The sequence below is a fragment of the Primulina eburnea genome, chromosome 12 (genome assembly GCF_022965805.1).
Source record: "Primulina eburnea isolate SZY01 chromosome 12, ASM2296580v1, whole genome shotgun sequence".
Classification (NCBI taxonomy): domain Eukaryota; kingdom Viridiplantae; phylum Streptophyta; class Magnoliopsida; order Lamiales; family Gesneriaceae; genus Primulina; species Primulina eburnea.
This window is the reverse complement of record NC_133112.1, coordinates 37,478,856-37,494,274: the sequence shown is the minus strand read 5'-3', so window position 1 is coordinate 37,494,274 and position 15,419 is coordinate 37,478,856. Positions and strand designations below refer to the sequence as shown.

Genomic DNA, 15,419 nt, shown 5'->3' with positions numbered 1-15,419 from the left:
GCCGAATATTCATACTGTAAAATTAATTTCCTGGAACAGAAAAGTATTGTTGGTCTACTGCATGTGGTATAAATTTAACCATTTAATACTCCATCATTTACATAAATTATTTGATTACATTGGTAATCAAATTTGGCATCGGCCAATGGTTGCCGTAAAAACTTGACATTAATAATTTATAATGTGGCATAAATCTCTCTTCCATGGCTGAAAAAGATGGATATGCACGAGAGTTGCTAGTGTTTAAACAAATTCTTATATCTTCGTTTGTGTTCATCATCATTGTGTCATGTTTCTGCATTAAGTTTTTATCTGTAAAAAAACTACGGATGCAGCTTTTGTGAAACCGAAAATCCTTTTGATGAACAACACACACTAATATGCAATGTGATTAGGTGTTGTATGTGTGTATTCAATATTTCACGGCAACACAAGAATATTCCTTGGCTTAAACATTTGATATCTTCGATGTAAATTTTCAATTCTCGTGTTTACTCATGTGGCGTCTATATTATCTTTTTCGCACACCTTTTGTAGCGGTTATTTATATGCTTCTTTTGCCATATAGCTTATTTGATAAAAAAAAAAAAAAAGAATCTTACAAAATATGGAAACAAGAGTTTTATTAGAAAATAAACTCTTAGGTCTATTGTGAGACGATCTCACGAATCTTTATATGTGAGACGGGTCAACTCTACCGACATTCACAATAAAAAGTAATACTCTTAACATAAAAAGTGGGGAACTCAATGCCTTAATTAAGGTGAACGAATTCAGCACTTATGCTACGATGAATAAGATGTTTTTTTAGACCAAGGCTGGAACAAGTGCACTAGAAGCTATCAACACATCTTTTAAATATGCGACTCAGGCTGAATTTGGACAAAACACTATTCTATTTCAAGCTAATTCAAACCTCAAAATTTTCTTTATATTCAACCTGATTTTTATTTTAAAGAAACGTGCTTGGAGTGTCGCAGTTATTTGTTTCTCGACAAAATTTAAATTATATTTATAATTTTTTGTTCAAAATATATTAATATTTTAAAATATATATTTATTATGAACATTTGTGGGACAGCATGAAAAGAGAAGTTGCCAAGTGCAAACAAATAGATAATAAGCTGCTCAAATATAGCTTTTAAATGTTTATATAATATTTAAATAGAACACCGGAGGAAAAAAGCAGCAAGAAGACTCGAGATATAATAATCTGTTTATAAGATTTTAAATGTTTGCACAAGTTGGTAACCTCAAGGAAACCAAGTTCTTCAGCTTCACACCAAATTTCTTTCAAAATAAGATTTGAAGCAAGGCATCTGACATTTAGTTTACATCATCTCCTGTGATCGTCTCACGCAACGACTAACTTTCTTCTTAAAGTCGTCCCTATGATCTCTCCACTCCTTCTGCAGCAATTAATAATCAAAAACATTGATGAAATTGATTCATAGATCGATCAACTAAAGTAAAGTATTGAACTGAAATGAAGTTGATTTATCAGCAAAACATCAGGTTTCATAAAAGTTTCGTTTGACAGCTTAAAATTCAAGTCCAATATGAAACTTCCATTAGATTTCCGTAACATTTCAGATATGGACAACTTATGATTCCTTTACATCAAACCACCAAAAACTCGTTGAAAAAATAATAACCATAAAGGAAAGGAAACATAAAAATGTTACAAACATCAAAGAGGTTATAGAGCTTTCGTAGAGATTTTAAGATGGTATAGAATTTTTAACATAAGCTTCCTATTTGTTCACTGATATCAACCACATTTGCTTGTATTAGGATTTTATGGAAGATCTCATAATCTCATCCTGACAAATTCAAAATCAACATTTATTAAAAAAAACAAGGTGTGATCTCCTTGCTTTTCCAAAATGATTATTATTACCTCACACTTATTTTAAAATTTATTTTAAGTAGCTCGCTGAAGATAACACAATACATCCTTATAAGCTCCCTATGATCTTCTGATGTTTCAAGAAGGTTAGAAGAATGGTTAAAAACCATCAACATTTTGTATCCAATCATGTAACGCGACAATAAAATAAAACAAAAGCAATCTAAAGAGTTTGCACTCACAGCAGCTTCAACATTAGCAGGAGATTCATCATTTGGACTTGAAAGCATTGATATGATGCTTAGAACTATACTCTCGACCTGGAAATCAAAAATTAAAAAATAAATCTTCTGCACACAAAATTATTATGAGCAGGCAAGAAAAGAGTACGGTCAGAGTGGAGCTCAAAGCTTTGTAGCAACAACCATACAAGAAAACCAACATATATTAATTGATGATACGGGAGGAATAAAGAAAATATTAGACGGTACTGGTCTAATTAACCTTCTTCAAAACTAGATATGTGTCCTCCCTCCCCACCCCCACCCAACAAAACCCAAATAAAACCGAACAAATTAAGATTGCTCGCACACTTCAGTTCACGGGCTTCACAATCTTGTGTTTTTGCTCATAAAAAAACTCAACTTCATACAAATTTAAGATCACTAAAATACTCAACCTAAAGAACACAAAATTGATACAACACATTGTTTTATTGTCATACCGTGTGCACAGGTGACCAACGCTCACTGGCAAGCTCATAGCCATTTGGATCATCTCCTGGGGGATGAAGAATTGAAATGCAGACCTTCCCGTCAGTATAAACTGCAATCCATGAATTTCCACATCAATATCAGTAATTAATAAGCACACCATAAAGCTGATAGATCATTTTAGACCGCCAAAGAGAATATACCATTAGGATGCCATATCTCCGAGGTAAATTTCACTGTTGGAGGACTGTTTGGGTAATTTGGTGGGAAACTCATGATGGCATTGAAAAAGCCCCCTTCACTGCATCAAAAATTAAAATAATCCGACAAAATGTTATCATGCAATATCTAACATGAAACCATCACAATACTGCAACACGTTAACTTGACCAAAATAAATTATGTGATCTTAAAATAGAAATAAAAGAAATCAGGCAGACCAGCTAACTTAATCACCATCACCCTTTTTAGCACTACAAGCACAAAACCAAATAACAGAAATAATTGTCATCATCCGCAGCAACTCGGTATATGATCTTATAATCAGTTAATCTCACAAACGGCAAACACTCCTGAAAACAAACACAGATTAAATTAAACATGCCCCAACAAATTCATGCAACAGACACGATATATGAACCTTATTGAAATTCATACATTTGTCTCATACACTATGGCCATGTAAAGGTAAATAAATATATTTTACATCCCAGAGGGCTATAGTTCAAGCTACCACTGTTTCTGTTACAAAATCTCCAATGAAAATGGGAAATATGATAGCAGCATCCAAGTAATGGCAGTGGCCAAGACAGTCGCAGGATTAGAGGCAGAAGGCAGACAGGGATAAATAGCTGGGCTTGACTGGTATAAACAAAGTGCAGTGGACATGGCAGTGAGGGTAATGAAAAGGGGAAACCATATGAAGTTTGATGACCCGGATGCATAGTCGTGACAAAAGACCTGACAAATATTTAAAATTTCAAAAAATGAGAAGAGACATCAAGTAAGGAGAAGCCAAGGAGGCCGAGAAAAATGCAAGCTGACACAGCCAAACCTTGATATTTACTGAATGAAAGATTGTCATATGCAGTAGATGAGAGGAGTAGAGTTGGGGCAGGTTGTAGTTGAGGTTATAAGCAAGGACTGGTAGCAAACAAGGCACAAGTGCAGCGGATTGGAATTTGGAAGTTGGGGATGAAGAAAGTAATCATGTCCGACCATGCTGAGAGCAAAATAGCTAGTGTTTTTTCTCTGATGGTTGACGTACTATAACTCTCAAATATACTTCTCATACCAAAATTCTATGAATTACAGTGATCACCAATCAGCAATTTAATACCAAAGTCACCTTTCACTCAACAAATTAACCATATTTGAATTCTATCATTCACGGGTCTTACATTCACATCATATGATGTGAACAACTGAACAAGAATAACCATTTAACCTAGAGAAGATCAACCCAAAACCTTACAAAATAAAGTCAGGAAGTTGATGGATTTCCACATATAGACGGTAATGAAGATTTGCACTGAAGGTAAATACATACATCAGAGAATTCAAATAACCATACTAAAATGCTTCAGCGAGTCTTTAGAAAGGGTTGCAACTGTAAACCAATTTCTGTTGATTAATGGGACAACACCATACAAACAATCAACAAGCTGGAAGCAACAAATCAAAACCCCACAACAGCAACTGCTTTAATGATAAACCAAAAGCGCCATAGAGCAAAACATAATACATAATAAAAAATACAGGCAAAGAAGTTGTCAAACTAATCAAGGGAATAGAAAATTTCCAACATTGTACACAAGATAAAAAAGAGAAAACACCCACTATAACGTGTCAGGTGGGCCAATTATGGTCACACTCCATTCAAACAGGTTAGCTTCATCCAGCAAACCGGCAGAAAATCCATCAACCGGGTGTTTGCACAGATCTGCAGAGAAAACACACAGATCATTAACCCACAAATTTTAACGAAAATCTTAAGAAGCAAAACCCTCTTCCGACAAAAAGAAAAAAGATTGAACTTCTATTCATTCAATAAAGTTATACATACCTTTAAGTTGTTTTTGAAGAAGAAGGCTAGCTTGAGAGGGCGAAGCCATTGATAAGAATCGAGAATTTAGAGAATCGAGGGACGCGGAAGAGGCGGACGAGGCCAAAAACCATGAAATATGATGAGATTGGTAGAGAAAAGGTTAATGGCCGACGCAGCTTTATATATGTTATTATGTGAATTTCGTATTGCTAATTTATATACGAGACATAGATGCGATAAAGTAGCTATGGTATATCTAAATATAACTTCATGGTTCTTTCTTCTCTTTTTTTTTTAAAAAAAAATTCTTGGACTCCTTTGTTCCAAATCATGTAAGTCTTTGAGTACAAGAGAATCAAATTAGCAATTTTATGAGCTACTTATGTTTGTTAGGTTAGTCAAAATGCTAAAATTCGAAGTACGAAAATAATCATTGTAGAACAGTAAATGAAAGTCGGATTGTACAATCACTAATAAAAAATAATGAGTATAAATATTGAATATGTAAAACAATATAAAGTCAGGTAAATCAATTGAGGCTTGCACGAATTATAAATTTTTTCAAACAGATATGTCATATCTGAAGGTGCTTTCGAGGATCATGACAGACAATTGTCTCCCAAGATACAATGATAAAATCATGTTGCAGCTTAGCACGAAATAACTTCACCGATGAATTGAAAAGGTATATAAACTTAACAATCGAAACTTAACAGAGACCAAATGAAAACTAACAAAATAAATATGAAGAGTGTGTTTGAGTGAGATCTTGAGTGTGTTTGTGATAAATATATTTTATACATTGATTGAGGAAATAGACATATTATTTATAAACTCCAAAATGCAAATAAAAAATCATTTAAAATTAATCAACTCAATTAATCTTGCAATTAACTTAATAATACGAAGAGCCAAAAATCTCCAATTTACTAAAGAATGTTGAAACTCAAAAGATACTTCAACAATAATGAGTCAGAACTAACTCAAAAATATAAAGTGTCAAAAGATATTCCTATATTAATGTCTCACATAAGATTAAGATTTTCTCGTGGATCGTCGCTTTGGGAAAGTTGCCTACTTGTGACATGGTGCAAAAGAGATGGAGGAGTTGCGTTCTAAGGCCTCAATGGTGCTGCTTATGTCGGCAAGATGAAGAAAACCAGGACCACATCCTACTGCATTGCTCATTCGCGCGCTGCATTTGGATAAAAGTTCAAAGAGAAATGGGAGTACAATGGGCACTTCCAAACCAGGCTAAAGAGTTGTTATATGTTGATTCGGATTGCCCATTACCATCAACATTGAAGGAATTCTGGCATATGATTATTCACTGCGTTTTTTGGTCCTTATGGTTGGAAAGGAATAGAAGAATTTTTGAAGATGAAAACGATTCAGCTGAACAAGTATGAGAAAAAGTAAAATTCAGGATTGCAACATGGACGACGAGATTACAAGAATTTAGTCATTTATGCATAAATGATGTAGTTAGAGATTTGAAGTTTGTGTTGCCAGGTCAATAGTTTCATCGGTGGTTCAAATTAGGTTATGTTAGCAAAGGAGTTAGTTCACCGCGGATTACTTATCCGCGTTTTATTGTAACTCAAAATTATTATTATATAAAAATAGTCTTTAATAAAAAAAAAAAAATTTCCAACTTATCGTATGAACAAACATGAAATATTCTTGATATTTTGATTCCATTAAATATACTCAAAATTTCTTGATTCTATCTATGAAGAGAGTTTGGCTGATTATCATCTATCTAAACTTTTGATTTGTATAATATACTCGTTTGATTCTAACTAGGGGTGGGGTCGGTCGGTTCGATCCGATTTTTCTATATAACAGTTCGGTTTTTTCAGTTTTCGGTTTTGAATATATCTGATCCAAAACCAAGCCATTTATTATGGTTCGGTCCGATTTTTTTCTAATACGGTTCGGTTTATATGGTCGGTTATATGTGGTTTTTATAATATTTTGTTAAGAAATGAAATTATATATTACTTGATGTTTGATGGATGCAACACATATAAAAGAAACAATTACAGTAGATGAGTTGAACATATATGATAACAATACATTTATGACTTAACAATATAAGCTTCAATCAGTAGCTCTTCAATAAAATGATACATAGTCATTAAATCTCAATTCTAATACTCCAAAATGAACGTAGATTTTGCGTCTCAAATATCAATACATTTAACAATATGAACTTCAATAACAATTTGAACTTCCAATTGTCAAACTCCAACATCTTGTTTTGCAAAACTAAAAAAATAACATTAAATTCATTACGATAGTGATTATGAATCACAATCCTGAAACATAACTTATATATGTAAACTTACTTAAACTAACAAAGATATTTTCCAATCATATAAGAAAAATCTTATTTTTGTGGAAAAAACAATCAATTCATTAAAACTAGTTAGATAACTCGTAACAACAAGTGAATATGTATAAACTTAACTAGTTAACTTACAATATTTCATTGAAGCCCTATAGTTAAATATGATATGGTCGGTTCGATTATTTTAGGTTTTTGGTGATCAAAACTATAAACCTAACCGAAAAACCGAATTTCTCTAATTTTGAAACCGTAACCGGTCGAAAAACCGAATCATTTAAACCGAACTTTTCGATCTGGTCGGTTATTTCGGTTTTAACCAAACTATGCTCATCCCGGATTCTAACATCGAGATTCATTAAATAATACTATCAACTTTTTGGTATATATATATATATATATATATATATATATATATATATATAATACTTTGAGTTTCATGGTTATCTGAGTCATATTTGAAACATATTATATTTAGTTTGATTCGAATCTTGAGATTTATGAAATGAATTTCTTGCTTCTTTTGCTGCACATTATATTTAATACTTTGAGTTTCATGGTTATCTGAGTCATATTTGAAACATATTATATTTAGTTTGATTCGAATCTTGAGATTTATGAAATGAATTTCTTGCTTCTTTTGCTGCACATTGGTACCTACACTGTGAGTCATATTTAGAGCTCTATTAACGCAAATTTAAAATCATATTTTATTTTATTTTATTCAAATGAATCAAACCTCTCATGAAATTCCATTTGTTCGAATTTTTTGAAAGAGATGGTCGAATTTTTTTTTTGTTTTTTTTTTGAAAAAAAAACAATGTATATATACATATAACAATCAAGAATGTAATTTTTAGCCTTTCGAAAACAATTCTTATTTTATTTTATTAAATTATTGGAATTATTGGAATTATAATAGATTCAATCAACCATTCTCATCCTCCACATAACATTTAAATATATTCTGATTATACATTATTTAACTCCAAATAATTATAATTCTACAAATTTATCAAAAACCCTGATTGGGTTAGAACAAAGTTTTTATTTTTCTGGTTGCCTACGAAACTGTGTGAATTATCAGAGAAATCGATCGATTTGACCGGAGATATGGAATTTATATGGATTTTGTTTCAATTGCTGATCTTGGCTTCTGTTTTGGCTGTTGCATTAGCATCCGCCATTGTTTTCGAAACGTTCAGGAGAAAGTATAACCACTCGTATGATTTCTACCTCCAATCACTCTATTGGATTTTTTATTTACTTTTTTATGAAATTTTATTTATTTTTATGTTTTTTGCTTTTTCTAAGCTGTCATGTTGAGGCCCCTCCTGTCTTTGAAGATCCCAATTCATTGAAGCCGGTATGTCTCCCGATTCAAATTATTTTTATTGCGATTGTGCTATTCATCGCGTGGATTGGATTTTATGCATGAAAACTCGATAAAGGACAGTACAGTTGACTTGGATGAGCTTCTCTGTGCAGTGTTTGATTGACTACTTTCCAGCTGAAGGATTTACGAGGATGTAAAGTTTCTTAGTAATAAAAAAAAATGTAGCATAATCTGAGTTTTGACTAAAATCGAACAACAGGGGCTGAAAAAAAGATTATCTTGTTAAGTACTTTGAAATAGATTTAGCAAAAAGTCATCTCTATTACGTTTTATTTATGTTTCAAACAGTTTTGAGAGTCTTACATGATATTTAGAAGGGGAGCTGGGCTGAAAACTGGGAAAAATTGTAGTGCATGCTTCATTGCTTTATTCCGTGTAATTTTTGGGAGAGGTCCTAGTATCTTGTTACAGTTTGGTTACATATATCAATAACAGGGCTTTGATTGTGCTGCTGCGCTTAATTTCTGTATAACAGGTCAAGTGTCCTCATATTCTTGATCCTGCTGAGAAGTATATTTCCTTGATAGTTCCAGCATACAATGAGGAGTATAGGCTTCCAGGAGCTCTCGACGAAACCTTGAAGTAAACAACATTTCTTCTTTTTGCTTTTACGTTTTTACTCTGAACATGTTTCATTATTATCCTTGATTGCATGATATCAAAGTTGTAATTTATCTATGTACATCAAATTTGGGTGGTTCGAATGCATTTTTACAGTTTATCAGGAGACTGAAACTTGTCTTATCACGACATTATTTTCTCGTCCTTCACCGCTGCTGCCACCACTACTGTATCACGTTTTATAATGATTTATGACAGTCTTCCCTGATCTTATCGTATGTACTTTTATGTGATGAGCAGAAGGTTAATCAGGGCATATTTGTTCTGAGATGATAGATTAAAATTTAAAATAATTGTAACTTATTTGATGCCATTGATTCTGATCAGTGAAATATGTAAATCTTTCTGTCCTACAAATAATCCATTATTATCAGACAGATGTATACATGCTCAAACATGGATGAATTTTTTTATATGAAAATCAGCTTTTTGAAACCTATAGGGTATGAAGCTGTCTGTATATGCGAACATGTGATTCTTCTCCAGTAAATATATTTATCTTTGTTGTAGAGGTAAATTTTTTTATAAGTTTTTCGATTATTTGTATTGTTAATTGTAGCTACCTTCAAGAACGCACAGCAAAGGACAAGCTTTTTTCATATGAGGTAAATTCTTAAACTCAACTTTCTGTTTATCATTGCTGCATCACCAGGGCTGGCTTCTTGCAGTAAGAAGTGTTGTATTGTGTTACTCGAAAGTTGAGCCTGAAGCGTGGATAAAAAATTAGTCAATCATCAATGGATTGGCAATCTCTTCCTCACTGTGGAAGACAGAGTACAAGACCGATAACAACAAAATTGGAGTAAATCAGATTTACAATACTTCGATTAGAGTCTGATTTTTTGAATTTTAATTTTTCAATGAATTGTCTGACAGAGCAGCCTGGTTTGTGGTATACGATGTTATTATTAACAAGATTCGGTTGATTGGGATATAATCATGTTTACCTAACTGGCTATAAATTATGTAAATGATGGCCAAGTTATTGCTTGAAATGTATTATATCTCTTATATCACTTGTATTAAGGAGTGATGCAGTTTCCCAGGTGACTTGGATAAACAAAATTAAATATCTTGAGTGTACTCCACCTGATGTACTAAAGGTGCATGTATGTTACATCTACCTGAAATGATATTCTTTTCACTGCAGATAGCTAGTTTCACTGGACTTTGATTGTTGTACGCATCGTACATTAAGTAGTTCGTTTAGTTTGCACATATGCTGTTTATGCTGTTAAAAGAGATGTGAGCTTGAGGTCTTCTTATACTTCATTGCCAATGAAAAAGTCCCTGAGCATCTAAATGATTATAGGAGATCCAAAATTTGTAAACAATGGTTCATGGGATTGAAATCATAATTTGAGCTGGGGTAATTATATGAACCAAATTTAAACTTGTTTTACTTCGATTGTCATGTGCTTGCAGCTAGATAATTGATTTATGAGTTGAGAATGTGAGTTTGTTACATTTTTTTTCCTTTTGTTTAATCTCGATATAGCCTCTGCTACATCTAGTTTTTTGTTTTTTGTTTTTGTTTTTGTTTTTGTTTTTTGTTTTTTATCATGTATGATCTTCACTTTCGTCTCTAGACATCGCAATGAGCAAAATTTTCCCAGTTTTGTTTTAACTGACAGCAGTAAGATCATACATCCCCGTTTTGTGTTCCATGTCAATAATAATCAAATGATGAGAGAGCTCTAAGCTTGTGTTTGAATATCGCCTTATAGTTGTTGATTGTTGTTCCTTTCTATTGAAGTTGTCATTATTATTTTAGGGAGGTTTTTTGGGTACTATTTTTAGAGCAAGCTTTCTTGTTGAAATATGTAAAGCAGCAGATACTCCCGTCCTGGTACATGTATGCTCATATTGGAGAAATGTGTCATGTTATTTTATATGCTGATTTTAGGGAAATGGGTTCTTTTTAACATAGAACTTTCTAATGAATCATTGCTTGAATAGGTGGTGATTGTTGATGATGGAAGCACTGATGGTACCAAAAGAGTAGCTTTTGACTATGTGAAGAGGTACACCGTAGACAATATAAGAGTAGTCCTTCTTGGAAGGAACCATGGGAAGGGTGAAGCAATAAGAAAAGTGAGCCAATTCTGAAAAATTAGTTCACCCAGTATATTGTTGCTATTTTTTATAATGACTTGTCATTGAATCATAATGCTCTTGGGAAAGCATTTCCAAACAGGGCGTGCTACACTCACGTGGTGAACTAATATTAATGCTCGATGCTGATGGGGCAACCAAAGTGTGTGACCTTGAGAAACTAGAAAATCAGGTTGGTGAGCATTTTCATGATCCGGAAGGTTGGTTCTTGCACAAAAAGTTAAAATTTTGTGTGTGGTATTTCTTTTCCATTTTGATGGAGAGTTAGGTACCAATTGTCTTGTCGTAATTTTGGCTACAAGGTTTTTATTTTTTATTTTTTTTTTTGGGGGGGGGGGGGGGAGTGGGGGAGGGTGGGGGGGGTCACTGTGTATGGTTCTATTCACTAAGCATTCCATTCAATCCTCTTACTTATGTTTGTTTTCTACTGGTTGTACTTTGTCCTTCTTTACCAGAAGTCAGCCTCTGGTCGCCTTCATGTGTCTTTTGGCTTATAGTTAGTGGTCAAGTCTGCCTCAAACCCCAGTCACTTGGCAGGCTTTTAATTAGAAAAAAATTTGACCTATATATGGTTTCTTCATCAGATTCTTGCACTTGCTATGGAGGAGCGCAAGTTTGGAGACTCTTCAGCTAGTGATTCAACTTTAAGAATCTCCGATGTCCCAATTGCTGCTTTTGGGTCTCGTGCTCACCTTGAGGAGAAGGCTCTGGCAACAGTTGAGTCTTTTGGCTGTATAATTGCTATTTTGCATTATGGTGTGGTTAAATTTATTCTGTTTGAATTATTAGCATGTAGTTCAACTCTAATCAGAGGATCGTCTTGTGTTTCAGAGAAAGTGGTATCGCAATTTTTTGATGAAGGGATTTCATCTCGTAGTTCTGTTGGCTGCTGGTCCTGGAATTCGTGACACACAGGTACTACAGCTTCTCTCAAACTGTGTCTTTTATCCCCATTTCAATTTCATTTCTATTTTTTATATCGTTTAGTTGCATTTGTGTTTGTTGGTCGGGTGGACATTCTCTAATGCACTCTCTTTATTCTCTTTTTCACTCTTGCAAACCTGGAAAATAGCAGTATAGGTAAATTTAGCTTACGTCTTAAGTTTGGTCATAGAATCTCTTCGTCATGTTTCAGTGTGGTTTTAAAATGTTCACCAGAGCTGCTGCGCGGAAGCTTTTCATGAATGTCCGCTTGAAACGGTATGTTTCTCTTTCGTCTCATGTCGGCATGTAGTCAAGAGAGAATTTAGAGTACCGTTGCATGTATTTGTCTTTTTGTAATTTTTTTTCTGAAAGTTAGCTGTATATTCTTAAATTTTTCTTGCATTTTTTCAACCGGGTCAAATTCATACACAGAGTCTTTGACTAATTGAACAGTGATGAGATTAAATTATGAATTTTCTAGCGTAACTTTAATGTTTCAACTTGGTCAAGTCATACTCAAGTTTTTGACCAAGTGAGGCATAGTTATATTCTGAGGTTTATTTTGAAATCTTTTGTAACCTAATCTACCTAATGTTATACTGAAAGAGCTATGTTCCATATGCATCCAAAAATAAACATGTAAAATTGAGGTCGATGAGGTTGAAAGACTGGATCAAACCCTACCTCTGTGACTTTGAGAATGTTCGAAAGAGATAAATGAGTTTAACTATAGGAAAATTTAATTTGCTAAAATGAGAATTGTACAATAATAAAGAACGAAAGATAAAGAGGACTGCAGCAGTTTTATGGATGATAGGCAGTGGAGTATTACCGAAACAAGGAAATCATACAAATGAAGCACGTCATCAGGTTAATATAGCTTTTTTTTGTGTTGAAGAATGTAAATGAATTGACAATGAAGTGTCCACCTAAACATTTAATTGTTTTTGAAACCCCCAATTTGTTTGTAAATAAGCTCAGTTATGAAATCCAGCTCACCACTGGTTTTGTATCAGCAACCGATTAGAGGCAGCTTTCATCTGGCTGGAATGATGATATGGTGCAATTTATCTTCTTCTAGGGAAAGGCAACGGTCGGGTTGAAATATGTTATGCTAATAGTTAGCGCGATTAGCTTTGGCAATTTTCTTGTCGGCCTAATAATAGTCGTACAGGTCATACACTCATGCTAGTCATAGGACATTCGGATGTTTGAAAGTACTTTATGGAGAACTTGTCATTTTGTAAGTTCACTAGAATTAATCTAAATTGTTTGTGTTCATTCCTCACGGTATTTTTTTGATGTTCCAGTTTTTTGTTCAATCCCTTTCCATGTTTCCATCTGCATAGTCAGTTGGTAGTAGCTTGAGTTTTACTGTTGAAATAACTGTTGAAAGCTTGAATTTTCAGGTGGTGCTTTGATGTTGAGTTAGTGTATTTGTGCAAATGGTTTCGCATCCCCGTGATCGAGATTTCTGTTAACTGGACTGAAATTCCTGGATCAAAGGTTAACTTATTAAGCATTCCTAATATGTTGTGGGAGATAGCTCTCATGTCGCTAGGTTACAGAACTGGCATGTGGAAAATTTACAGCTAATATTTAATCGGAGATATGCAGTATTGTAAACGAACTCAGGTTTTTTAAGCATGCAGATTTATGAAATTCTGCAGTCAAACCAGTTTCAATCAATGAGGAAACATGTGATCTTTTAGGACAGCTTCTGTTTTTTCTTGCATATCTTTCTGGTAACTGCTGATTTATAAGAAACTTGAGGCCAAATCGCAGTTTTTTTTCCATGGACTTGAGTTGCGTGCATGTATACATTGAAGATATTAAGTAATTTTGTGTAAAAAATTTAAAAATTGTATTTAAATTTAAAATTTTAGAGAATTTCTATAAGATTTTTCAATGGTTAGATTAATTATGTAGATTTAAGATATTTTTAAATAATGATGTTCACAATAATTTATTAATTATTGACCACATTAAAATTTTAGAGTTATTCGACTCGATTGACTTTATTTACACCTCCGGTCAAATCCATGTATTAAAATTTTTTAAAGCTTCCTTGTATCGACCATGGGTCATACATTAACCCAAAATTAGTCTTAACTCGTACTCATACACCAATACTGATAATGAACCGTAGATTGATCCAATATGAGCAGTAGCTCATATTTATGCATCGTGACTCATATAATATCACATATCTAGAAGTGGTTTCTTTCGTCTCACTTAACATTAGAAGTCTGAAGGTCCTAAGTTCAAGTGTTGAGAGAGACGAAAGAAACCACTTTCCAAGAATGAGAAATGCTACGAGTGACGATACATGATTATGAACTATTCTTAGAGTGTTTGCTGGCACCAATTGGACCAATTGCTACCAACACTCAAGAAATTTTGATACTCAAGTCTTTATGTCATGAGTTAGAATCTTTTGTGGGAGCAGAAAGAAATCATTTTACAACATGAAATTCATCTTATCATAAATGATGCATTCGATTAATTAGACCTTCAGTAGCTTAAATTTTGTTACTGAATTAACTATAGTTTATTCAATTATAGAAATATAATTTAGTATTAGAGGAAACGGTAATATCTGAATTTCAAAGTAATTATTTATTGAAATTTAACTTTAATTTGTAATTATATAAAGCAATAATTTAAAAATGCATGCTATAACTGGTATCATCAATTAATATATTATTTTAAACTTTGCTCTCGATTTTTATATTCCAACCGAATTCAAATGTTACGAATGCTGCAATTAAATTCTAATTTGTATTCACACTTATTTATTTGTGTTATTAAACTTTAATTAAAAAACTAACAATTTGCTTATAATTAATTACACGGGCTACTCAACCAGCACCAGAAAATTAAAGCAAAATTAAAAGACGGCCAATGGATATTAGAAATTTCGGCAGAACCTGCCGGCCGATTACCCGGTTTTGCCCATATAATCCAGCCACTCTTAGTTAATGCCGGATCAACCTACTACATATGACCAATAATGATGCATGAATAATAGGTTAAAGTTTATGTTGGTCAACCTATGACATAAAATCGTTACATTTTAGTACGAAAGATTTTGACCACAATTTTGAACAAAAATGTTTATATGGCCAAAGAGTGCTTTAAAAACGAATTTGGAATATTTTCCTATAAAGATGATCAATATTTTTATATGGACTAAAAGCAATATGAATGGACACTTGGTGGGTAATAATATATAATTTGTTTCCAATCAAAATATTTATATATAATTGTTTAACATTTTTCTCACGTTTAAAATCACGTGTTTATATAAGCTAATGCGTATTCATTGTGATCACATACATAGAACTATGTATGGAAAAAATACTTGACCAAAGTTTAATTTATACTTGACTGACTTCCCGTTT

At 33.1% G+C, this 15,419-nt stretch overlaps 2 protein-coding genes across 5 annotated transcripts; one reads left to right on the top strand and one right to left on the bottom strand.

Moving 5' to 3' along the window:
- Nucleotides 1-1,113: 1,113 nt before the first annotated feature.
- LOC140808059 (ubiquitin-conjugating enzyme E2 7) lies at nucleotides 1,114-4,844 on the bottom strand. The gene is made up of 6 exons (XM_073165066.1): nucleotides 4,628-4,844; nucleotides 4,402-4,504; nucleotides 2,766-2,863; nucleotides 2,574-2,674; nucleotides 2,092-2,169; nucleotides 1,114-1,409 (listed from the first exon to the last, which is right to left on the bottom strand). Exons 1-6 carry the CDS (start codon nucleotides 4,674-4,676, stop codon nucleotides 1,332-1,334), a joined length of 507 nt encoding a protein of 168 aa, XP_073021167.1. The 5' UTR covers nucleotides 4,677-4,844; the 3' UTR covers nucleotides 1,114-1,331.
- Nucleotides 4,845-7,907: 3,063 nt separating this feature from the next.
- On the top strand, nucleotides 7,908-13,750 carry LOC140807357 (uncharacterized). Of its 4 annotated transcripts, none has more exons than XM_073164173.1 (11): nucleotides 7,908-8,182; nucleotides 8,274-8,325; nucleotides 8,831-8,937; nucleotides 9,536-9,581; nucleotides 10,751-10,831; nucleotides 10,936-11,070; nucleotides 11,174-11,263; nucleotides 11,676-11,807; nucleotides 11,923-12,006; nucleotides 12,250-12,291; nucleotides 13,425-13,750. In XM_073164173.1, exons 1-11 carry the CDS (start codon nucleotides 8,073-8,075, stop codon nucleotides 13,434-13,436), a joined length of 891 nt encoding a protein of 296 aa, XP_073020274.1. In that variant the 5' UTR covers nucleotides 7,908-8,072; the 3' UTR covers nucleotides 13,437-13,750. The 4 variants fall into 4 exon arrangements, with proteins under 4 accessions (XP_073020274.1, XP_073020272.1, XP_073020271.1 ...); XM_073164171.1 differs by having other exon boundaries at nucleotides 7,914-8,182; nucleotides 10,751-10,825; nucleotides 12,227-12,291; XM_073164170.1 differs by having other exon boundaries at nucleotides 7,914-8,182; nucleotides 12,227-12,291.
- Nucleotides 13,751-15,419: the final 1,669 nt, after the last annotated feature.